This window comes from Hibiscus syriacus, unplaced genomic scaffold (genome assembly GCF_006381635.1).
Source record: "Hibiscus syriacus cultivar Baekdansim isolate YM2019G1 unplaced genomic scaffold, ASM638163v2 tig00110365_pilon, whole genome shotgun sequence".
Taxonomy (NCBI): domain Eukaryota; kingdom Viridiplantae; phylum Streptophyta; class Magnoliopsida; order Malvales; family Malvaceae; genus Hibiscus; species Hibiscus syriacus.
In genome coordinates this window covers 103,526-130,397 of record NW_024062703.1, presented here as the reverse complement: position 1 = coordinate 130,397, position 26,872 = coordinate 103,526, and the positions used below count along the sequence as shown (strand labels likewise).

The 26,872-nt window shown below is 36.0% G+C and overlaps 2 protein-coding genes and 1 long non-coding RNA gene across 3 annotated transcripts; 2 read left to right on the top strand and 1 right to left on the bottom strand.

The window, feature by feature from the left end:
* Nucleotides 1–377: 377 nt before the first annotated feature.
* LOC120121206 lies at nt 378–14,369 on the top strand. The gene is made up of 3 exons (XR_005515971.1): nt 378–390; nt 13,537–13,545; nt 14,176–14,369. It is a non-coding gene; the product is annotated as an uncharacterized LOC120121206 (long non-coding RNA).
* On the top strand, nt 8,554–11,604 carry LOC120121204 (transcription factor TCP2-like). Its single transcript, XM_039140620.1, has 4 exons — nt 8,554–8,643; nt 8,974–9,197; nt 9,495–9,590; nt 9,790–11,604. The coding sequence occupies exon 4, from the start codon at nt 10,171–10,173 to the stop codon at nt 11,419–11,421; it is 1,251 nt and encodes a 416-aa protein (XP_038996551.1). The 5' UTR covers nt 8,554–8,643; nt 8,974–9,197; nt 9,495–9,590; nt 9,790–10,170; the 3' UTR covers nt 11,422–11,604.
* A 1,982-nt stretch (nt 14,370–16,351) lies between the features above and the next one.
* LOC120121205 (F-box protein At5g46170-like) lies at nt 16,352–17,965 on the bottom strand. The gene is made up of 2 exons (XM_039140621.1): nt 16,726–17,965; nt 16,352–16,381 (listed from the first exon to the last, which is right to left on the bottom strand). The coding sequence occupies exon 1, from the start codon at nt 17,928–17,930 to the stop codon at nt 16,749–16,751; it is 1,182 nt and encodes a 393-aa protein (XP_038996552.1). The 5' UTR covers nt 17,931–17,965; the 3' UTR covers nt 16,352–16,381; nt 16,726–16,748.
* Nucleotides 17,966–26,872: the final 8,907 nt, after the last annotated feature.

The window sequence follows — 26,872 nt, the reverse complement described above, 5'->3', positions numbered from 1 at the left end:
GGTTCAAAACCTTTAACAGAGCATTCCTATGGGCCTCTGAACTCAAAAGTAATGATAAAACAGAAATACGGGCAGGCAACTTGTGTAACTGTTCCACAACACTGTATTCACTATGTTTCAGAAACTTCAAAAATTCTACCGCTTCAGTCTCGGTTACTGGTTCATTGATAACAGGCTTATCCTCTTCTATCTGCACATCAACTTTTTTCCCCTTATCAACTACAACCTTCTTCTCAGACTCTTTAGGTGGATTAAGAGAATAACACCTACCACTTCTAGTAAAGTGTCCCACCTCATCTATTTCCTCATTCTCTTTTGTTACATCTCCCATCTGGCAATCATATCTCCAAGGCACTTGTTTATTATCCCGATATGGGAATGGAGATGGAGGTGTAATAACCACTTTCGGGGCTACCTTCTCAGCAACTCGATTTTTGGGAGTAATAATTAGGGGACAACTGGCATTGTATACCCCTTTAGACGATCCTTCTGAAGCGCAAACTTCCGCTTCCTCTTTTTCAGCAATCTCTCTAAAGAACTCAATTTCTTTATTGTCCATCATGTCTTGTACCAAAGATAGGAAATCAGGACATTGCTGAATACTGTGTCCTTCACTGTTATGATACTGACACACCTCTCCACTGTTAAACTGTTCACCCATCAAACTGGGCTTCAACAATCCTACCTTGACCATCTGGCACCACACCCAACTCATGGGTGATACCACCTCACTAACATTTTTTGCAATTCTCTTTCCTTTCTCTTCAGTAATCGCATTAACTCCTGCCCCTGCATGGCTTGGCAACGGATTCTGAGCTATATTTGGCTGCTCACTGTCACCAAAGTTGATGACATTCCTCGTTCTCAAAGCTTGGACAACCTTCTTAAAAGCAGTACAATTCTCAATGGAATGCCCAGGGTTCCCTGCATGGTACTCACACTGAGCACTAGCATCATACCATTTGGGAAAAGGAGGTTGCATTGGAGTCACGTGATACGGCGAAACCACATGCCGATCATACAAAATCTGAAACAATTCCTTATAAGTCATCGGAATTGGATCAAATTGAGGCCTCTCTCTCCTCTGGTCCCTGCCCCTTGTCTATTGTCATTTGTGTTGATGACCCTGCTCCTTGAGGACGGGAAACAGTAATGTTATTAGAATCATACTGCCTCACATTACTGACTTCGTTTTCTTTTTTCCTCGTTGGTGGTCTCTTACTAGACTCTCCTCCCTCGAGCTTCCCACTCTTAACAGCCATTTCAATCATTTCTCCCGCCGTAACTACATCAGCAAAACTTCGATAAGGATTACCGATAAGATGCGAGAAAAAAGGAGCCTTTAAGGTATTGACAAAAAGCATATTTGTTTCTTCCTCTTCCAATGGCGGGTGGACTTGCACTGCTATATCTCTCCATCTTTGAGCATATTGTCTAAAACTCTCGTTAGACTTCTTTTCCATTCCTTGCAACATCATCCTGTTGGGCCTAACATCCTTCACATGTTTGTATTGCTCAAGAAAGGACTTAGCCAAGTCTTTCCACGATTTAATATTAGCTCTACTCAGCTGGTTATACCATCGGATTGCCGAGCCAGTTAAGCTTTCCTGAAAGCAGTGTATCAACAATTGATCGTCCCCTATGTATCCGGTCATCTTCCTACAAAATATTGTGATATGTGCAGAGGGGCACCTGGTACCATCAAACTTTTCAAAGTCAGGAACTTTAAACTTTGGAGGCAAGACCAGATCAGGAACTAGACTTAACTCCTTTGCGTCGAATCCATAGACACTAGTATCTTCCTTCATGGCTCTGACCTCTCTTTCTAACTGCTTCCATTTCTCTTCCAACAGATTGTTTTGGTCCTTCTTGGCTTCTTCATCAAGGTCCGGAACTTGATGATATTGATGTTCTTCTTGATACGAACTAGATCCAGGCTGTACGTTAACAGAAGCACCGACCGGATTAATGTGCACCTTCCCGACATGAACAGGGGTCACTTGAACATTCTGAGATTATTTTGGGGTTAACCCTGGATGATGAAGTGGGTCTTCAGCTACACCTTCTGGCATAGGGCTTTTCCCATGTTCTGGATTTCTTCCATCCAACATACTCGCAAACTTGGCAAACATCTCCTTTTGGGCATTCATCATATCTTCTTGCATTTTCTTGATATTATCTTGTAACTCCGACTGAGCCTTCTCAATTTGGGCAAGTTTGTCTTCCATAACTTTCTTCCTGGTTTTGTAGATATACTTGGGATTTTCCAGTATTACTCTGTCATAGAGTCATTTTGTTATCGCTGATATTTATTAATGAATATGAAACATATGATTATGAATGAATAAAATGCGATGCAAAAATTAAATGCATTAAAAATGCATATGCAAAATGCAGGGTGTTGATCCCGGAACGACTCCTTAGAACAACTCTTTATATTAGAACGACGTTCAATTACAAAGTTGAAACATATCACAAATAAATCTGCACCATCTCTCCTATTTGTTGTACATGTGCTAGTAACTCTACAATCTTCTGGTTTTCTTCAGCCTCAGGATCCAGTTCTTCAGTCACATCAGCAGCTTCCTCAGATAGAATGACCAAATATTGAGCTATCCCCCGCGCGTGGTCTAGGTAACAAGCAATAAAGTCCTCTATTTGCTTAACTCTCGCCTGAGCTCGCTCCCACCGAAAACGCCACTGTATATCCCCCTCATAAGGAACTATTGATAGCTCACTTGCTTGCCTCTGAAACTCTTGAACCATGGCTTCAAGCTCACTCACTTGTCTTTTCAGACTTTCAACCTCTCCCTGGCTCGAGCTACCTTCCCCGCTTCGGTATCGTCGTAATACAGTCTCTAAACTTGAAATTTTCCCCTTCAACTTCTCATTCTGGGCTTGACTCTCTTGTAACCGCTGTTCTAAAGAATCATTTTCCTTCGATAAAATCTTATCTTGGTGCCTGCTTTGCTTGAGCTCTTCTTGACTCTCTCCGGCTACTCTTTTGAGGCTCGCCACCTCTTGCCTTAATTCGACAGACTTACTCGAGCTAGAACCTACTTGAGCTTTTACCATTCGCTGATAAGTTGACCGAAGATCGTCAAAGTCTAGCCGAAGTTGCTTCTCTACTTTTTCAATTCGATATGCTCTACTCTTCTGAATGTCAATCTCCAATCCCTTTTGATACACTTCATCTTCCAATTTCTGCAAAGTCATTCTCCATTGTCTCCGTTCTGCTTCGAAATCGCGCTTGGCTAAATCTAATGGAGATGGCACCACTCTCAACTGTTCCTCCACCGGCTGAATATTTTCTGGATTCACCATCGGAATATTGTCATTTACTCGACCGCTTCTCCACTGCTCGTACTGTTGAGACAACTCGAGATCATAGGTAAACAAATTCACACGACGAGTTTGCTTCCAGGCCTCAGCAACCCCTTTAACTTTACCCTTATATTGATCTCCTTTGAATGCAAAATCCGACCCTACCAAGTCCCATGTGGCTGGAATGAACTGCCTTGACCCATACTGTCTAGAAACTAGTAGCGGTGCATACCCAACAGAACCCCATATACCTGGCAAAGGAACCCAATCTCGCTCTCCACATCGGTAAAGTATATCCGAAGAGGTATTCCACGAAGCTCGCCACAAAATATCTCCATCTCTGATATCCTTGAAGATGACCATCCATTTTTCTTCAGTAAAACCCCCAGGCCACTTTTTAGCAAGAAAATCCTTCAAAGGTGAGAAACCGTCTAGAAATACTCGTCCTGGTGCTCTTTCAACATGTTTGAAATGACTCAGAATCCACACTAGCAGCAAAGGCGCACATCCTATAAAGCGTCCTTCTCCCTCGCGCCTACAAGAACTCAAAGACCGGAACGTCTCAGCTAGAATAGCTGGAACAGGATCCACGCGCTTGTCTAATCTTTCAAACAGGTCAACAACTGATACGTCTACATATCCTAGCACTTTTGGAAAAATAACAAGCCCATAAATCCCTAAAGCAAACAAGTCAAGCTTCTTTCTCTTATCAGGGTGATGAGCAATTACTTCTTTCAGAGCAGCCCAAGAGATGCACTCACTATCTCCCTTCTTCTTAATGTTTCTGACTACCCAATCTTCACTCATTCCAGTCATCAATAGTAATTTCTTCTTAAATGAAGGAGTGACTGGCAGCTTGGTATATATTCTATCCATTTGGGACCTCGGACAACGGACCAAAGCTTGATACTCCTCTATCGTTGGTGTTAGATCCACTCTACCAAATGTGAAACAGCTATAAGCCGAGTTCCAGAATTGCGCCAATGCTCTAAACAGATTTCAGTCAATAGGAACATCCAAAAGACAAGGAATATCACCGTACAACTGATAAAACATCTCCTTATCGGCTGCTTCCCATCTTCCCCATATCTCTCTTAGCTCACTCAGATCATTCTGACGTACGTTGATGTGGGTGTAACCAAATAACTCTGACACATATCCAGGCATCACGCTGTCTCCATTGGTCAACTGGGACTGTTCCGACCACCTCAGAACATCTGCATTGTCCTCAACCTCTTTCCGAACCGTTCGTTCCATATTACTGGCCTTCTATATGGACATCGACCCCAAATCAACACCATGTAATGGACAATGCAATGCAAAACAGAAAAGAAACAAGGCAAAAACAACAAAAGATCGGTTAGTAAACATAAAGCAATTAAGTCGGGATAATAATTTATTCAAGAATCCTACCCACATGCTGGCTACCCAATCATGCTTTATCAGATCCTACCCAACATGATATCTACCCCCATGCTTTGTTATCCATAAAAAGAAATCCTAACCGCATGATATCTAATTCGCATGCTTATTCAAAAATAAACCTAACTGCATGATATCTAGTTCGCATGCATTTATTCGAAAAAACGAAAATAAATGACTCAAAAAAAAACTTTTCCTTGTGTACCCTCCTCACGGGATTCTTAAGGTTCGGGTTTGGTTCAACCTAAGTTCGGGCTCTATGTTCACTATATGCCGGGTTAGGTTCTAAAGTAATAGGTTCTCGAATTGTCCTTGCCGGTGCCCCCTTGGGATGTCGAACCCTCAATCCTGGCCCATCACAGGCTTTAGGGGATCGAGTTCAATTTCGAGGGAGCACACCTCCTTATGTCCATGCGGAGGTGATTACCATCACGAGGACCATAAGGCGTGAGCTCCAGGAGCGATCCACTATCCCATGCGGAGGTGAAAACCACACGAGGGCATAGCCTCTCACTCCTACTTAAATAGGACGGAGCGAGGTTTTAGCTCATGTTATGATAATGTAACTGAGCAGTGTGTGAGGAAAAGTGGAAAAAAAATCAATAAAAACACTCAAAATCAATTCCCAAAACACACAATTATTCTGAAATCATTAGCAAACAGATCAGTACAACTATTTAATTGTCAATCGAATTAAATTAAAGAAATCAAAATACAAACAAAACTTATTAAAAACAAAGTAAGTGATCAAAAACCAAATTAAAACGAATTTATAATTTCCAATTGCAAAGACAATTAATTAATCGACTATCAGCCTGACTCTCTAAAAAAAAGTCCCCAGCAGAGTCGCCAAGTTGTCGAAACGATTTTTTCTTAAAGGGTGAGAAAGTGAAATTTTGAAAACCACATTAATTCTTAATGATCTCTTTTTAATTTAAAAACAAATGTGATTTAAAATACCTCTCGTTTCGAAAAATTTTGGATTTCTTTTACGATCAAAACATACGGTTCGAAGAGTCGCCACTAATCTTTGATTAGGGTGTGATTGGGCACCCAAAAATGCTTTGTCATTTTAAATAAAAATTAATTTTAATTAAAACAACAAATTGAGGTCTGCGTTACCAAAAAATGAGTTCGGGAGTCGGTTACGTGTGGGGGAAGGATTAGCACCCCCACAACGCCCTAAATCGGTACCTAGTCGATTAATTAACGTCCTTGCAATGAACTTTACAAATTCAGACTTAATTTGATTTTTGATCCCATAGAACAAAGATGTAAATTTAAAAACATTCAAAAGCACTCAAATAAATTAAATTAAAATTACCGAGTCGTTTTAGAAAGATAAAGAATGTTCGATTATTTACAAATATCGAGACCAGATCTTAAAAGTTATAACAACCTTTTCTCGATAAATTTAAATAAACGAACATTTCCTTTTCTTTCGTTCCCAAATTTTAGGTGACGAATCAATTTTTTGGTTTCACTTTCGGGATACACTTTTAATTTAAAATAGTCAAAACGGCCCTCTAATCAGTTAAGACAGGCCACTCGAAACAATTTTAAATTAAAAGGGTATTACCCTTAGCCCGATTATGTAATAGGTCGAGTTATGCACGTGAGGCTATCATGCAAATTATGCAAAAAGTGGATGTCATGCCAAAATTAATTAAACAAAATTAAAAATATCATACAACGTGACATACAAAAAATCATATATGTATATTTTAATTAAAAATCATAAATTATGCATATTAACATATTATGTACACATATGACCTAAATATAAAAACAAAATTATAACATGCTAAACTATAAATTTTAAAAAGTGTATATATACATAAATATAATGATTAAATTTAAATGTAAGTAAAATTAAATTTATAAATAAAAAATAAATCAGTGACCTAAACATAAAATACTAAAATTTCAGGGTCTGATATAAAATTTATCTTATTCGGTTTAAACTAAAATAAAATGGAAAATAACATAAATGACACTAGACATTTAAAACAGCTAAGAAAATTTAAACAAATGAGAGACCGTTTTAGAAGAACACATAAATCTAGAGGGCCTAAAAATAATCTATCCCTAAAGTTATGGTGACTAAACCTTAATTTACCCAAAACTATTAATATAAAAAGTTAACTAAATAATAAACCTAAGCTAATGTTATCAAACTGCACGGCTGACTCCCATCTTCCTCTCCATTCTCCCCTCTTCTCTCTCGCACACACTGCAGATCAGAAAAGGAGACCGGCTGCCGCTCCTCTCCTTCAACCACCATCGCTGCTGTTCGGCCACCGTCCATCAAAGGCCACACGACCAGTCCTCACCCTCTATCTCGGCGAAACCAACAGTAATAATTCCGGCGAAAAAGGTAAATGGACTAAAACCCTTTTCCTATTTGCATTAAACCCTTAAACGAATTGATTTCAAAATATTTACTGATTTTATTCTATTTTCTTTTAGGAACCTAAGCCGACTATTTATGCTTCCTTCGAATGTAGCATCGGAAATGATCCCAAACCTCTAAGGTAAATGTACTGTTATTTCTAAATATTTTAACTTGATTTTGACCCAAAGCATATGCATGTACAAGCAAATTACAAAAACAATTAAAAATGGAAACAGAGAAATAAGTAAGCAAATTACCCCTTTTTGATTTTATGTATTACTTTGATTCAATGACAAGAGATCCTTTGCTTCCTTTGATCTTCGAATAGGAGGGAAAAAATCAGTACAATGTTTTTCTGTTTGTTCTTATTTTCTGTAAAGAGAAACAATTCTGGAGGTTTCTTTTTTTTTTTTCGGTCAATTCCTCATATTTTCCTTTTTTCTTTTTTTTCTGTCCCCCCTTTTCTGTTCTGTTCTTAATCAATAAAAACTGCCCCTCACTCCATTTACAGTTTTTTTTAACTCCTGATAACCATTTTTCAGTTTTCCAAGACTTCACGGACTGGAAGCTTGGATGATAACAATGCTGGGTCATTAGGCTTGAACTGGGCCTTCAACGAATTGGGTTCTTTAGGCCTGTCATTGCTCGGATCTACTCTGACTTAACCCCGGACAAAAACGAGCATCTACAACTTATTCACCTAAAAAAAAGAATGACCTATTTTTGGTGTGTAAAATATCTACACTTTCCATTTCAATTGTTGTCTTTTAAAATTGAGATGTTTTATAGTGATGGGTAAAAATAATGGAGAGATGAAAACAACTTTGACAAATTCGTCGGTAGTTGTTGTCGATTTTACTTTTTTTTTTTAAATTTTGATACTAAATTGTAAAAAAATGAAAGTAAAAGACCAAAATAAGAATTATTCTATCCAAAATGTTCTATTTGAAATTTAACAAACAACAATGTTTATATATATATATTTTTTACTATTATATATCACACTCTTTTATATTTATCAAAACAAATCAATTAAATCTATCAAAAACTTTTTACAAATAGTTTTATCATTTTTATTAGTCAAATATATCTCCTAAAATTATATGTATAGTCAATATAAAACATAAATTATGGAACGAAATGAGTTTATTTTTCCCAACACTTATTATTTTTCTAAATTGCGCCAAATAAAACTAATAAGAGAAAATAAATTGAAGAAATGGAAAATAAGTAAATATAGGAAAGAGTAGGGGGACATCTCCTAAAGATTGGAACGGCGTAGTGTCTGGTCGTTTCCCGATGCCGGTTTCTTTATTCGATCGAATGGTGATGAATTGAAAAGCATATTCTCCTTTTTTCTTTCTCATATAAAATATTTTCCCTTCTCTTCCTCACATTAAACATTTCCATATCATACATTAACCCCATCCCCATCACATCTAAATATATTCTTCCCCAAGTCTTATCACTTACAAAATAACCCAACCCTTGCAATTTTAGCTGTAAGTTCTTTCATGTACATCAAATCCCACTTTTACATATGTATATTCATGTGGTTTCAATAGTTTTTGCTAACCAATGAAAGTTTTACTTTGCTAATTTTATCCTTGGTCTGTTCTTGAAGCTCAAGAAATGGATTTAATCATGTCAAGCTTGTGGTTTTATAGAAATGGTCTATAACTCTATGCATAAAAATGAAATCTTTATTTTAAACTAGTATTACTGGTTTTGAGGTTTAAGGATTAGATGATGTAAATTCTTTGAGAAGCTAATCATAATATCTCAATAAATCTTATTTAGTTGTTAGTTTGATGGTTTTTTTTTTTTTGCAGTTAAAACAGATCTGTTTAGAGCTGGAAGCTTTCTTCATCAGAAGCAGTGAAAGAATTGCAGATCTGTTGTCTGGCTTTGGATTTCAACTTTGCACTAATTCTGACTACAATCAGTGAAGAAAAAGAGGGAAAAATGAAATCAAAACATACCCGTTTTCTTCTCGATATTATATTAGTTGTTCTAAGCAGTCGACACCTGTAAACAACTTGTGCATTGTTTCCAAGTGAGCAATTTTTTTTTAATCTTTTTGTTGGTGGTTTCAGAAACAGTTGATTTATTAATGGGGTTGTCTGTTATTTACTAGTCTTTTTGTTAAACTAAATTTGTAATGGTGGTTTATGTCTGCCATGTTTAGGGTCAGCTTAAAGAAACCAGCTTTGAATAAAAGAGAGAAAAATAAAGGGTTAGTTTTCAGATCGGCACCAAATAGTATACAGCAATCACTGCCATTTTTATTTTTATTTTTTTTTGCTTTGAGCTTAATATTGAAGCTGAAAAAGAAAGGGGTTTTTCTTGTCAGGTTCAAGAGGGTATATATTGGCTGCTGCAAGCAATTTACAATGCCTGTTTCAACTTTTGTTAAAGGCTTATCAACTTTGAAAGAGGGTAGGTTTCTGTAACTCTCTTTCTTTGACTTACCTTTAAGTAAATATAAACAACATAATAGAGCAGTAAAGTCAGATCTTTGTGAGTAGTACAGATTTTAATGAAATTTTGTTTGAAGTTTGAAACTTTGAAAGCATCAGAAGCTTTTAAAGTTTTTTCATCTTATCTTTAAAATTTCCTTCATTTATCTTTTGTACTTTTCTTTGCAGGTTGTGGCTGCCATTTCTCAGGTTTATGCTTTTGAAAGCACTGCTGCATAAAAGAAAAGCTTAAAGGAAAGAGATAGAGATAGAGATAGAGAGAGAGAGAGAGAGAGGATGGTCTACTGACCTGGACTGTGATATGTCAAAGGCCTTTCATCACACTACATAATCCAAAGTACTATTTTTTGTGTGTAATAGTAATCATCAAGACACATAGAACATCTCAATCCCACCATTTTTTTTTCTCATCTGCTTTCTCTTTCTAACATTTCTTCAAAGGAAAAGAAAAATCCAGATTTTCTTTCCTTTTAGCGAGGAAAAGAGGGTATAAGAAAAGGGGTGGGGGGAGGCTTTTGAGTTGGTTTGTGAGAAAGGAATGAACTTGTTATGGAGGTGGATGATATTCAGACACAAGCCTGTAAGTTCTCAACAGCTGGTAATGATGGAAGAAATGGGTCAAGCAAGGTTGAAGACAATGAAGATGGAGATGTCACCAGAAAGGCTGCTGCAAACGGCGGCGGAGTTTTAGCTGAAAGTGGTGGCACTAATTCACTTAGAGGTTGGAGCAACTCTTCGAGAATTATTAGGGTTTCTCGAGCCTTGGGTGGCAAAGATCGGCACAGCAAGGTTTGGACTTCGAAAGGGTTAAGGGACAGGCGAGTGAGATTGTCTGTTACTACGGCTATACAGTTTTATGACTTGCAAGATCGATTGGGTTATGATCAGCCTAGTAAAGCTGTGGAGTGGCTGATTAAAGCAGCTTCTGATGCAATTGCTGAGCTTCCTTCACTCAACGCCTCATTCCCAGACACCTCAAAGCAACTCAGTGATAAGAAAAGAGCGAGTGAGGGTGTTGAGCAAGGGTTTGACTCGGCTGAAGTTGAGTTAGATGGTGATCCGAGTCATTACCAACACAACCAAACTCAACAACAGCACCTTTCTTTGTCGAAATCGGCTTGTAGTAGCACGTCCGAGACGAGCAGGAACTCAAGTTTGTCCCTTTCGAGGCCGGGGATCCGTGCGAACCGAGTCAAGGCTCGGGAACGAGCTAGGGAAAGGGCAGTAAAAGAAAAAGAGGCTCATCATCATCAACAACAAATCATGAACCCCATTCCTCAAAACTCCACCTTTACTGAGTTACTCACCAGTGGCATTGGCAATGTCAGCAACAATAACAACGCCAGTCCTACTTCAGCTTCAGCACATCAAAACCCCAATGCTAATATGACTGCCAGGGTTTGGCCCGTGACTCAAATGGATTATTTCGCCTCAGGACTCCTTGGACCTTCTTCTTCAAGAGGAAGTCATCATCATTCCTCAGCTTTTCCAGGACAAATCCAGCTTGTAAACTCTTTGCAACATCCAATGGCAACACCACCAGTCACTTTGTCAAGTGAAAACCATCAAGAGATGCATAATTTCTCGTTTGTTCCGAACCCTGACCATCTGATCCCGGTGGCAACAACAACAACGACAACACAACCGGGGCATGGGGTTGACTACAATCTCAATTTCACAATCTCTTCTTCATCCGGCCTTGCTGGTTTCAATAGGGGGACCCTTCAGTCCAATTCTCCTTTTTTGCCTCATCACCTCCAGAGGTTTTATTCTATAGATGGGTCATCACAACCTTTATAAATTTGTACACCAGCTGTGGATAATCATCGCCACCACCACCAATTCCCAGCTTATTTAGACGGCCGCTTGCAGCTCTGCTATGGGGATGGAAACAGGAACTCAGACCAGAAAGGAAAAGGAAAGAACTAATCAGTTTCCTTGAAAAAGAAGGTTCCCATTTTAGCCCCCCAATCTTTTCCCTGGTAAGTTGAACATCCTCATTCAATTCAAGTCACTCCCTTTGCATTAATTTTCTTAATCAAAGTTCATATCTTTCTGCCTGGTTAAGGGTTTATTTAGACTTTAGAGTTAATTTTTTTGAGTTGATTATGACTAGCTTTTTGGTATATGTGTTGTGCCATGAATCACTCACTTTCCTGGTATTCATAAAGTCTTCCATCGGGGAAATATATATTTATAATTTTTGTGGGTTTCAAGTAATACAATTTATAATGTCTTTTCATGATTCCTGCATGGATTGATGTGAATAAGGACCGGCTGGTTGTCTCCTCGTTTGTTCTCTTACTGGTTCCCTTCCCCCTGACATATGTTAACCCATGCCAGGTGTTAGTTTCTTGGTGGCAAAGCATTGCTGGGGCACTGAATAGAACAATTAATATCTGCTTTTGAAACATGGTTTTACTTTGGTATAAAGCTTTAGAATCATTAACTTGTTTATTTATTTATTTTGCCTCAAACTGAACATTTGGCAATGGATCAGTTGGTTGCCAGATTCCTTAGTTGTTGATTAGGGGTAAAATAAATCTTAAAATAATTGAAAACCCCATGCACGTAAGACCTCGAGCTCTCAAACTTTAAGACAAATGGTTGCTCCCAAGGTAAATGGTTTTCTAGGTTTAAGGTGAAGATTTTAATTGTATATTAAAAACATAGAGACGAAAAACAAAAAAATATATATATTTAGTGGATTGACTTTAAATTCAATTAACATAGTCTTTATAATAAAACTATTAAGCTACTTGATAAAAGAAAATATTATTCTTTCTATAAATTTTGAGTTTGAACAACTGTATACTGAGGATGTGTATTGTTAATGGCATCAAAAACAATAAATGAGCAAAAATAACAAAAGAAAACATCACCCCTAATAAAGAATTTTTCCAATATGATTTAAAATTTCAGAAATTATGTATATTATAAAATGTAAAACAATAAACAAGTCAAGTTTTCTATTTCTAAATATTTATTCTGTTCTACAACAATAACCCTATTCTGGCATTCTCCTTCAATTGTTGCCACGATTTCTTCAAATTATGCAAGAAAAAAATTACTTCTTTTGAGAACACCCTCCACTCATTTTTGAAAGGTGTCTTTATAAGGGCAACTTGGAGTGGTAACTAGGGGTTATTCCTTTTCTATGTTTGAAGGTAAAAAGGTGTAGGTTAGGATCTTTGTGATAATAGATTTAGCTTATGTATCATCTTCTTCGTGTGTTTAGATGTTGGCACTCTCTTTGTTTGACTTATATTTTATACGGAAAAACAAATAAATTAATATATTCTCTTCAAATGGATAATAGATTTCCTTTTGTTCTTAGGTACTCCTGTTTTGTTTTTGTTTTTTTTAGTTTTAAGGGTTCACGTTCTCATCTTCTTAAAAAAAGAATTTAGTATATGTTGATGGTCTATTTAAGAAGCAGTCGATGGTTTGAAGAAAAAAGAGAAGGACGAGAGAAGATAATGATCAATGAGTATAGATTTTAGATCCTTCCTTTAATCTTAGTTGTGCAGGTATATCAGTAGGTAGTAGGGCGCCATGTGTTAGTTATACTGTTGAATCTATATTTTGATAAATTAGGGTAAAATACTTTTGGACTTCAAAGTTTTTAAAAATAATTCAAAGTCATAAAATAAGGATTTGAACACATTATTATTGATATTGTTCTTGCAATACCGATGTCGAAGATAAAAGAAGTATCAATATTCCTGCGATCAATACTATCTATTATTTTCAAAGTTGTTTAAATTCTGGTTTTTGATGGGTTGACAGGTGAATAAGTTCAATTACTATATAATAGATTTAGCTAATAATGACATTGACAACAGTTATGTCAGACTGTAATCAAGTGAATGAGTTTTGAAATATCTTGATATATGAAGAAATAGAAAGAGAAAGGGATTGCTTGTTGCTTTCTACTTTTGATTATGATTTTCAATGGACTCTTCAATAACCCTAATTGAAGTCACTCTAAGGGTCATTGGGATTAACCATCTGCAAAAGAAAATCACCCCATTGTGCTATCAAAGCAAGACATCATGCGCTTAGATCAATTAATCCGGATTACTCTAGTTTTTGATCAAAGTCTCATGTTCGAATCCTTAAAAATACAACAAAGTTAATTATTTGATGGAGGAATTTTGTTGTCTTTGTGGTCATATACCCGATTCCATGGGATTAAAAAGTTAGATGTTAGTTTGTTAAGTCATATTATCCAAATAATGTCCACTACCAATTAGTTTAACTTGATGAAGCCTCAAATTTCTTAAACAAAGTTCTAGGTTCAAGTCGTAGATGGAACAAACTAGGTTGAGACGATAACTCTTATGAGTCTTTATTGTATGTGATCCATATTAGTTGATTAATAAATTGAATACCAATAGTTATCCTCCGCTAGGGATATCCTATAAGAATAAATCAACTCTTTTTGTAGCTTAAATTGAAGAATAAGATCATAGCTACCATATTTATGTTAAGTTTTGGTGCAAATTTTTTGGATGCAGGAAAACGCAAAGATGGAGAAAGTTGCATGGGAAGCAATGAGTGAGTTTCCATCCATGCATTTGGTGATTGATATATATACCTTTGTTGTTGTGCTTCTGAAAAAATTGTTGGTATTTCTGGTTTAATCCTTTCTGAAGTCCATCGTTGTGTGTTTCCAATATGTATCACAAAAACAATTCCATTCAAGTTAATTCCTTTTTTCCTTCCTGAAAATTGTCCATCTGGTTTGAGAAAATGAAGAAAATCAATATACTCTATCCACAAAAAGTGAGACAACATAAATATCCTTGATCATTAGACCAATTAATGAATCTTCCCGTTTCTCCTTGATCATTCGATACATTTATAATGCATCTGTTTCCAATATCTGAAACAATTTGCAAGCCTATTTATTCTTGCTTAGAAACCAAATCCAAGAACGATACATATATAAAATAAAAAAAAATTAAAGGGTTTTATGCAACATATTTTAATCTTTTTAATAATTATTTATGTATAATAGTAAAATAGTAATTTCATATAGTGAAATGGATAGATTAGGGATAATTGAATAGTAATTTCATATAGTGAAATGGATAGATTAGGGCAAACAATTATCATGATCATCTCATATTGGAAATGTTTGTCGATTGGTCGGTTGAAGTGAAATTCATATATAAAATTTAACACATTTTACGCTTGCTCAAAATATGGACATCAAATTTCATCTAAGCTTACATTTGGTGGGTATACTATAAACCAGGGAAGATTTATTTCAACTGTTCTTTTTTTTTTTGGAAGAATGATTGCGACAGATTAAATACTTAGCTGCTAAGTATACTTCTTCTTCTTGGCAAGCATTGATGCTACTTTATGGTTTTTACATAAAAAGATGAAATGTCTCGAAAAAACTTTTGGGTTCTAAACAGAAACTTGATTAACTTAATCAACTTGAGGTTGTAGCTTCCCAAAGGATGTCGGACATTTGAAGTTCCTTCTCCGAAGATGTAGAAACGTTCTTATGAGTTTTCCGGAAGTCCTGAGGTACAAGAAGGTACAACACGACTCAAGTCACTCGTCACTATGCTAATAGTTTAATTGACGAATAAAAGCGACGTCGATGAGGTTATCATTTCGTTACATTTGAGATGGCCAAATGGGCAATTTCCTTGGTCAGTTGTGTTAATCTTTTGCTTGCTTCAGAAAGAGAGAAAGTGAACAAGTTGATGTTCCCTAAGCTGCAAAAGAGCCTGAAAAAAGGAATCCTAAAGATGTGTGTAATGATATAAATTTCTATTTCAGCTTGATTTTTTTTTTCTTAAAGCAGTTAGTAGAGATGTGATCCTTTAAAGTCAGCAATATGAGCTGTCATTCTTGTTTATGACGATGCTTTATATTCCTTTGAAATTAAAAAGAGAGGTAGAGATTAAAGCCCTTCTGAGGGCTTTATTTAGCATTTTATGACCTTTTTGTACACTTACTCCACATCTTCATCAACTGTGACCTTCTTTGCAAGTAAAAGTGGACATGCTAAATGACTAAAATGGGTAGAAGCATGAAAGAAGAAGAAAAGGGTGAAATCATATATGGCATTTGATTTCCACAACAATAATTTCATTTGAACTTTATAAAATCGGTTTATACAACCATTGCTGATAATGAGATTCATAAATAAAACTTCGATTAAGAGTACAGTAAATTTTAACAATAAATTTTAAAAGTTGTGGCATGGGTTATCACTTTGTACCTACTTTCTTTCTTAAATGAAGCTTTCATGTTTGCTTTGACTAAAAGGTAAAGCAAATTTTATGGAATAAAACACTGAAAGCTAGGTGCAAACTGCAAACTACAATACTTGATTAACTCCATAAGTAACATAAAACAATCTTCAAACCTACAATATTCACATATAGAGAAGGATTATAGATAAAAAAAAAAGAGTAAAGGACTAAAATCCTCAATGCTCTTACACCATCGGTCTAGTCGCAAGTGTGCACTCTTACAAGAATATGCCTGAAATGAAAAACAACCAGCAGATGCATTTTGTCCTTCAGTTGAAGCACAAAAGCTGAAACACTTGCCAGTGTGCATATCGTGCATGGATTGCTTTCAATGGTGGTCCAAAGCAGCGTTTAGCTTCACAAGGCACTGCTCTGAGATTAAGCTCCACACATAACAAAATTGTTGTTTGATCTTCGTCGGCTGCCAAAACGTATGCTATCCTTTCTTCCCCCTTGATCATTGTGCTAGACATCTCTCCCTGTAAAGAGCCAAATGATCTCAAATGAACATTAAAATCATAGAAGATGCATATATAAAAATCGAGGCTAAAAATAGACTGAAGAATGCAGGGATATTCAATGCAACCAAGTGTAAGTGAAAGTTTCTCCACATCTAGAATGAACATTAAAATCTAATTCCTCATTCACCGCCAAATTTATGAAATTATACAAATCAATATGATCATGCATGCCTATTAACCAAACATAGAATCAACTTACATGAAGAATTAAAATAATTTCCAAACTAACATAAAAACACTTTTTTTTTCTAACAAATTAATCAGCACCAACAAATATATCAAGCATTCAAGTATTGTTTTACCTTCAAAGATAAGGAAGAAGACATCAAAACGAGTTCATCTCCAAACAGTAAGTCCTTCTCTTAACAAGCATCTTAGCTGCAGTCCCATTAGGCTCTTCAAAAGCAGTTGACAACCAAGAAGCATCAGGAATTTCTTTCTTTGAAGCAGACATTTCACTTGGCCTAATAGCAACCAAAGTAGCACCTTTCAAAACAACCCCATCAGGCAATTCTAACTGAGGAGCATACCAAAGCCTCATATTCAGAGCCGGCACCAGCGTCCTTTTCGAAGCAGAAGAAGCAGACAACGGCTTCACTCTCAACTCCTCAAGCTGGTCTCTGTTCATACAAAGCATCCCTTGTCCATCCGCATCAGTTAAAACCAAGCTGTCAAGTGTCTTATGCTCTGCGATTATCTGTTGAAGCAAATAATGCCTCGCCGATGCCGCGATCAACGAGCTAATCGTCCAAACGACCCTTAATTTCAAGCCTCCGTTGGTATAAAACGACTCGGGAAAACGACCATTATCATCAGCGTTGGCGATGCTATTATTTGGGCAAAACCCACCGTTCCTACAGTCCTTTAATTGCAAATTAACATTCTTATCAACGGAAGAAGCTCCGAGGATGACGCAGTTATCAAGGGTTGACCCGAAATCGGCTCTCCATCTCAATAGAATCCCATCATCGATACTCAACTCGCCGCTGGGTAATTCGATCCGGAGGAAACGAATCTCGTTGAAATTTCTAAGTACTTGGGTCGGAGAATGATGCGTCACCCCACCTTGCTCCATTTCCCCATCAATAGCATCAGCCCCGGGACCAACAGATAAGGAAGAAGATAATGAATGGGTGTTAAGGGCTTCATTGAGAGCGGACCGTTTAGGACCGAGAATTTGAACCAAAGTTTGGAAGGGCTTAACAATGCCCCCTAAAAGGAACCAGAAGAGGCTAGAAATCGGACCGGCGGAGCGTGACTTGTCGTAGGAGGAGGAAGAAGGGGAACAATCGTCGTCAGAGATGACGCAATCCACACGAACGACGACGTTTTCAACTTGCGTGATGAGTGAATGGAACCGGCGCGAAACGGCGCAGCAACGGCCGAGAGCTTTAACGTCGCCGATGTTGTTGAAAACTAAGAGGAGAATAGAGTCCGGGAGACGGTCGAAGTGATCGATCGGTTCGGGATGGATTATGTGAACCGGATCTGAAGCAAGCGAAGACATTTCCCCCCTTTTTGAAACTGTTCTGATTGAGAGTGGAAACGACATGGAAGTGATCACTTGCGTACTATAGATCTGGGTAGACAGAAAACTGGTTCTCTATGGCTCAAATTCTTTTATTAGTCCTTATACTATGTATAAATTACAAATTTAGTCAATTTTAATCTTTATATTTCTTTAATTTTGATACTTTAGTCTTAGTCCAAATAATATATTAATAAAATGATTAAAGTAAAATGATCAAATTGAATAGATGAATTAAATCTATATATTGCATATGTTATAGAACCTAATAGCATAACTTTACTTAATAAATTTAAGAAGCATCTTAAATTTTAAAAATAGAAGAAGCACACATATATCAAATTAGAGTATTCTGACTAAATTTACAACTTTTGAATGACACAGAGACTAATTAAAGAATTTAGCTAGAGACAATTTTTGAATGACAGAGGACTAATAAAAAAATTTGACAAGAGACATGCAATAGTAAAAAAAATATTTGGTTTTAATCCTCTTGTTGACAGCGGTTTTCGTCTCTACGTTTTTATATTATTATTATTATTTTATTTATATTTATATTATATTATTTTATGCATGCCAAATTATAAACCTAAATTGGACCCAAATACAACCTGCCCAAGTGACTCAGTGGGCCCAAATCAGGCCAAACAACAAAGCCCAAATCGAAGCCCAACAGAGCTAAACACCTAGGGTTTGAAACCCTAAGGTTTCCAGCAGCCACCACTGCATACAGGGGAAGAGTCACGCCACCGCCACTGTTTCAACCATTAATTCTCGACGATCCCGACAGCTATCCAACTGCTCCATAGTAATCTTATCAAGCCAACAGATACCAAATCGGGAAAAAAAAGAAACCCCATTAGAAAATTAATTAAAATCCCAAAAAATGGGGTGAATTAATGCAAATATAGGGGAAATCATTCCCCTCGGTTCTAGCTTCAACCAAACACATCAAGTATGGAAATAAAATTAGAGAAGAAACGTGTGGGGGAGGGGCGTTCGATTTGAAAAAACAAAAGAAAAGAGAAAGAACAAAAAACGAAAAAGAATAAAAAAAATCTTACCTCAATTTTAAAACTTCTCACCGGCAACGATGGGAGGTAGAACAAATCTTTAAGGTATTTTCCGTTTATTTGAGGTTTTCAAAGGGTCAATTTAGGGGTTAAGAGAGTTAGGGGTGGTGTTTAGGTCATTTTTGGGAAGGTTTGGCCCCTCATTGGGGCGATATAGGGTGTGTCATGGTGGTTCATGGCCATCGATCGATTTCTCTTTACTTATAATATATAATTAAGGAGGGAAAATGAGGGAGGACCGATTGGAGTAAGGAGGCAAATGAGGCTAGGGTTAGCCAAAACACTTATAATGATGTATATTTATTAGTTCTAAAATGATGTAGTTTAGGGGGTTAAGGTTGCACCGTTCTGCACGTGGGGTAAACTGTGTGAGGGTGGTCTCTAATTGCGGGTAGTTTACATTTTGGTCCTTAATTAAACTTTTCTAAATTTGTGATTTCACCATCTCCTTTTATGCGTGATGTATATTGGTCACCTTAAGATATATTTTTGTTTATTTCAATTTCTAGCATGTAATATTAGATATTTACATTTCGGTCCTAAATATATGGGTTTATTACATTTTCAATGTTTGTAATATGTGATTTTTACATTATGTGTTGTGCTATTTATTTAATTTACTTTTGAGACATTAAATTCTAGTTTTATTATTTAGTCCCTTTCTGCTTGTTATCTTATTTTTAGGACTATTTCAAGTTAAGTGCCTTACTTTAATAATTTCCATGTTGGTCCTGAATGATTAAAGTTGGTTTATTTACGATTGGAGTGCCTAGTTTGTAAAATATTTGCAATGGTTGCCTTGATTTCTTGTTGGTTGTATAGTTTAATCCCTAAAGTCACCATCTTTATTATTTTGATCCATCATTTACATATTTGTTAATTTCCTGCTAGTTGTAATATTTTCAAATATTATTTTACATGAGGAATTTATAGAAACACGTCTTCACTGACAAGGAGTGCGTTTTCAAGAATTGTTTAAACAAAATAATACCTTTTATATTCGAATGAATTTGTTTTTTAAATATATTTAATATATGTATTTAACTAAAAGCTAAGGCAATATTATTTTGTATGGGGAATCTATGGAAACATGCCTTAACTGACGAGGATCACATTCCCAATGATTGTTCATACAAAGTAACAGCTTTTTATATTCGAGTTTTTTTCTTCAAAATATTGTATATATATAATTTATTAAAAATTAGGGCAATATTATTTTGTATGGGGAATCCATGAAAATGCCCCCTTAACTGACAAGGAAGATATTTTAGAGAATTGTTCATTTAAAATAATACCCCTTATATTTTTTCTAAAAAGGATCATAATTGAAATGTATATTCGAATTTGTAAATTTCAATATTTATATGACATATAATCACTTAAGTACCTATTTTGGGAGTTGTGGGGGTGCTAATCGTTCCCCACAAGTAATTGACTCCCGAACCCTTTTTCAAAACGAATTTTTGATAAAACGCATACCACTTTTTATCATTAAAATTATTTTTCTTAAATTATTTTAAAGGATATTTTTAGGTATTCAACCTATCTCACCCAAAGGTTGATGGTGACTTCAAATTTGTTTATTTATGCATTTATTTTAAACCCAACCTTTTCAAAGATTAAGTTGAAAAATAAAATAAAAAATAACAATATTAAAACTAAAGAAAGCAAGCAGCAATAGTACATTCGAGATAAATAAGAAAATAAAAAGGAACAATATTAATTAGATGAAAATAAAAGTGAAAGAATCAAAATAAATAAAAAATGAAAACATGAACCTTAATACAAAAACATGCAAGATTTCCACGGACCTAAGAGATATATATCCAAACATAAAAAAACTCCTCATCCTCTCTTATTCGGGTGAATTCACGAGATAATGTTCTCGATTTTTTTTTCACGATATGGTGCACACACGAGATTAATTGTTGGAATGGGGTGAATTATACAGTGATCATAGGACGCCATGCAATCCAGGCGATCTTGTAGGACGCCATGCAATCCAGGCGACATACGGGTTGACATACGAGCCATACGAGCCAATGGTTCTCCCCATGCATACGAGCCATACGAGCGTTCTCCCCATGCGAGGTGGCCATACGGGGTGACATACGGGGTGACATACGAGCCATACGAGCCAATGGTTCTCCCCATGCATACGATCCATACGAGCCAATGGTTCTCCCCATGCATAGGAGCCATACGAGCGTTCTCCCCATGCGAGCCATACGAGCGTTCTCCCCATGCGAGGTAGGAGCCATACGAGCGTTCTCCCCATGCGAGCCATACGAGCGTTCTCCCCATGCGAGGTGTGTATGCAGTGGAATAGAGAGGTCGCCATGCAGCCTAGGCGACCTTGTAGGTCGCCATGTGGTCCCGGCGACCTTGTAGGTCGCCATGTGGTCCCGGCGACCTTGTAGGTCGCCATGTAGTCCTGGCGCCATTCCCATCATCCATTCCCATCATCCATTCACATGCAACCATATAGATTCCTTCCTTCACGTGCTCCCCGCTGCATGCTGCATGCCTACAGCTCCCAATGAAACCATGTGAACCATTTGAGCCAATGCATGCATGTGAAATAATTGGTACAATAATTGAACCATTGCTGCGTGAAATATCATAGCTGCAATTGTACAATTATTGGTGAAATAATTGAGGCAGCCGGTTATAAAAGAAAGAAAGAAAGAGAGAAGAGATTGCAGAAGAAAGGGAGAAGTGATTGCAGCCGAGAAAGAAAGAAAGGGAGAAATGAAAGAAAGAAAGGGAGAAAGGAAAGTAAGAAGAAGAAAGGGAGATAAGGTAAATTTTTTTATATTTAAATTAGTTTATTATTATAAATGTTTAATTTGTTAGTTTAGGGTTTAGGGTAAAACAAAAAGCAGCTAATTAGTTTGTTAGTTTAGGGTTATATGATTGTTAGTTTAAGTTATAGTATACATAAATTAAAAATTATTTAATTATATGTTTGATAGTTATATAGTTAAAAAATAATTAATTAGTTGTTTTGTTAATAGTTAGTTATATAAAAAATTATTTAATTAGTTTGTGTTAGTTAAATAGTTAAGTTATTTGTTTGTTGAATTTATATTATATAAAAAATTAGTTAGTAAGTTTATTAGTAGTATATTAAATGAAAAAATAGTTTATTAGTTAGTTTTAGTTATATAGAAGAATATTTTATTAGTTGTTTAAGGGTTTAGCGTTTACGTTTAACTTATATTTTAAAAAGTTTAGTTTGTTAGTTTATTAGTTTATTATATATAAGTTATTATATTAAAGTTTAGTGTTGTAAATTAGTTAGTTAGTTTATATTAGATTATATTAAATGATTTTTTAAATATTGTTGTTTAATTTTTTTTTTACAGATTCATTACAATGGCTGACCAAATTCCACTGTTGAGGCTTGACAATGAACATATTTCAAGTCATTTGGGAATAATGGTGAATAAATATTTGTTTAATGAATTATAATTAATAAATATTTGAATATTTTTATGATTGTGATAATTTTTTGAAATATTTAATTGTAGGAGGACGAGCAGCGAGTCCTTCGTCTTCGACTACATAAAGTGCCCAGCCACACCCACTAATAGAAAAAATTTGCAAGAGGCTGGATTTTGGTATATCACATTTGTGCGAGATTACAAGTTGGTCCCAGGTTTGATCAGTGCGTTGATTGAACGTTGGAGACCAGAAACGCACACGTTTCATTTGCCGTGGGCGAATGCACGATAACTTTGGAGGATGTGGCAATGCAACTCGGGGTCCAAACTAATTGGATGCCGGTGGTAATGTCACATGAGTTTAATAAGGGAACAACTTTGCAACTTGTTTCTTGGGAAAGCGCCCGTACCACCAGAGTGTAAAGGGTGGCAGGTGAGGTTGTCATGGTTGAAGAATGAATTTCAACTTCAATCAAATAGTAAGGAGCACGAAATTATATATGCAACACGAGCATATATATTACAATTGATTGGGGGAATTTTGATGCCTGATAAATCCGGTAGTTATGTTCACACTCAGTATCTTCTTTTTTTAACAAATTTTGAGAATTGTAGGCAATATAGCTGGGGTTCGGCGATATTGGCGTTCTTGTATCGTGAGATGTGCAAGGCGTCATTAGTCGTGAATGATAATAATACAGTAGAAATCGGTGGATGTCTATTGCTGCTACAATCATGGGCTTGGCATAGACTTCCGTTTTTGACACCGATTAGTCGACTGCGGTTGACTTTCCACTTGCCGGAAGGTAATATGAATCCTCTATTTTAATATAAAATATTAATTAAAAAATATTTATTTTGATTAAAATTATTGAACAAAATGTCTCTATTTTGTTTTGATTGATATACAGATGGAGGCATAAAATTGAAGGCACAGGGTTGGTGCACAACAACATTAAAGAGTTCAGGTTGAAGATCGACATTAAGGCCAAAAAGGAGGTATGCATAATTTGTATTTTTTAATTATTATTTAAATTAACTATATTATCTGATTTAAATAAATTTTATTGTTTTTGTAATTTTACAGTTTAATTGGAGACCATATATGAATGAAGAATTATTTGCGTTGATACCGCACGATATTTTAGATGGGTTTCAATATTGGTGTGCTGTTACACCATTGATCAATTTTGCTTTTGTTGAGATCCAATTTGGGGATAGAGTGCTGAGGCAATTCCACTTCCACCAACCTATTCCGCGGAGTCCATGGGATCATGACCTCCTCCAAAACTTAGATGGTCGTCGTCCAGTGAATTGGGTTGAGACGCATGACGACCTGCACAGATTTGATGGTCGTCGTAAAGAAAGCGTTAATTGGGTTGAGAAGCATGCAACCTACATTAATGCTTGGAACAATAGGGCTTCATTCATGCCAACTCTTGACGCCATTCAAGACGACGACTTTAATTTTGAGACTTCGGCTTACCTTGCTTATTTTTTGGATAATGGAAAGCCGTTCCTCACAATAATAGTAGAGAGGCGACAATTTTTGAGGTTTAAGAAAAGATTTGGTAAAGCTGAATACTCTCTACCGAGTGGGAGTGGGAGTTCATCTCTACAAACTGAAGTGGAAATGACCGATGTGGATAATAGCGCACCACAATCGTTGCATCACGCAGTTGATGATTCTACTGGCCCAGCATACATACCAGAGTTTGTGCAGCCTGAGGCACCCATCTATTCTCCTACGTTTTCGTCGACGTATGACTTTGAACACATGACAGTTCAATACCCCCAATGAATGAGGGGGATGGGTACAATACTCCTGAGCCACAACGGCCACAACGTATCAGACGTCCGCCCCGACATTATCATTCAACAACACCCCGACATCGACAACAATTGTAAACTCGTTTGCTATTTATTACAAATTATTTATTGAAAGTAGACTACTTTTTTTAACCTTAACAATGATTTTTAGTATCAAATCATTACTAGTATCAAATAATTAAATATTTAGTAAATCAACTATTTTAAATCATTAGTATCAAATAATTAAATATTAACAATAAATCCTTATTAATAATAATTAGTAAATCATTAGTATCAAATCATTAAATATTTAAAAATCATACATAAATTCGACTATGTATAAATTTAAACTCAGTAATCCACACTTGTACACTCATTTGTTAGTATTCTAAATAATAACTAAATAATTATTATAAATCATTACTAAATCATCAAATCATTAAATATTTAATCATTATTAAATCATTTTTTTATAATGATTATTACTAAATCATTATTATAATGATTATTATCAAATCATTACTATAATGATTATTATCAAATCATTACTAAATCATCAAATCATTAAAAATTTAAATCATTATTAAATCATTTTTATAATGATTATTACTAAATCATTATTATAATGATTATTATCAAATCATACTATAATGATTATTATCAAATCATTACTAATCATCAAATCATTAAATATTTAAATCATTATTAAATCATTTTTATAAGATTATTACTAAATCATTATTATAATGATTATTATCAAATCATTACTATAATGATTATTATCAAATCATTACTAAATCATCAAATCATTAAATATTTAAATCATTATTAAATCATTTTTATAATGATTAATAAATACATAGAAATACATATATGATTACTAATGATGAGGCCTATATCTTGGTAAATTAGGACATTGTTTTTTGAATGGCCTTCACCCCTACATAATCCACATCTCTTTGCTTGACCTCTCTCTATAGCATGAAAATCCATACTGGTATGAATTCGAGTGGACTCAGGTCGACCCTTTGGACTTCTGCGAAGCATTGGATTTGGTAGCCATTCATCATGATCCTTTTTGGGCCAATATGATTCATTCGGGATCTGTCTGAACACATAGCTGTAGACATTTAATATCCTACGTAGGTGGAAGCATTCATCAACATAAGTGTATGCGCTTACACCAGCATACATACATGCAGCGACTGCATGAGCACATGGATATTTCCATGCCTGAAACGACCACAATCACACCATTTGTGTCGTAAATCAACTCTAAATGTTTGGTCTTCTCCTCCGACGTTACGACGTATGCACGACACGACAAAAGTATGACCAACTCGGTCGAAATTATGAACAACCATTGATGTTGCCAATCGCTCATTTGCTTCCATTGATTCCACCACTGTAGGAGCCCAAGTTTTACCTCTATTTATGAGACTCTCAATTTCCTTGCCTTTGTCCGACCAAACTTTACCCAGTCTAAAGTACGTCTCTTTCACCACACTCGCTATTGGGAGATGGCGTGTACCTTTTAGTACCGAATTAATGGCCTCAACAAGGTTTGTGGTCATATGTCCGTATCTCCGACCTTCATCGTATGCTTGCGACCATTTTTCCCGCGGTATTTTTGAAGCCCACTTCCAAACACGCTGATCATCGTAAAATACCTTCAAATTCTCCAATCTCTTGTCAAAATTTGGTCGACGTAGTTCGTATCCTGTTCCATAATATATTGTGTTAAACCGCAATTAAAAAAACCACGTAAAAAATACACAAATATTGAAAATAAAACTTACCCATGCTGACTATCTCGCTACGAATATGTGCGTTATGAAACTGGTCGATACTATTCTTGCCAATATGACGGATACAAAATGTCGGATATGCATACGGAGGTATCCAACGACTTCCTGGTCGTTCAATTGCCACCAAAATACCCGTTCCTCTATCGGATATCAAGCAAAATCCATCTTCACGAACGACATATTGACATAGATTGGTCAGAAAGAAATCCCAAGCCTCTGTTGTCTCTCCCTCAACAATGGCGAATGCAATTGGGAATATATTTCGCTCACCATCTTGAGCAACTGCCATCAAAAGTACATGCCTATATTGACCATACAACCACGTACCATCTACTTGGATCATACGTTTGCAAAATGGAAATCCTTCAATACATGCCTTGAATGCCCAAAATAGTCTATGAAATATTTTTCCCTGGCAGAAGTTGACCTTCTTCGTCATATGCGGGCATGGTTTGAGACTTCACTATAGTTCCTGGGATAAATTGCTTCATTGCTTGTAGCAAATGTGGTAGCTCATTGTACGATGTATCCCAATCTCCATACGTCAACTTCATTGCCTTCATTTACGCATTCCACACCTTGCCATATTTTACTTGATATCCAAATTGGCTTCGAATAGATGCAGCTAACACTGAACAAGATATCCTTGGATCCTTTTCAACCATCGCCTTCACGTATTCACATATTACATCGGAGTCCAATAGTCGGTGGTCTTGTTCGATGGAGTTTCGTAAACATGTGTGCGAACCATTGTACCTCGTGATGACCCAAACATCGTGCCT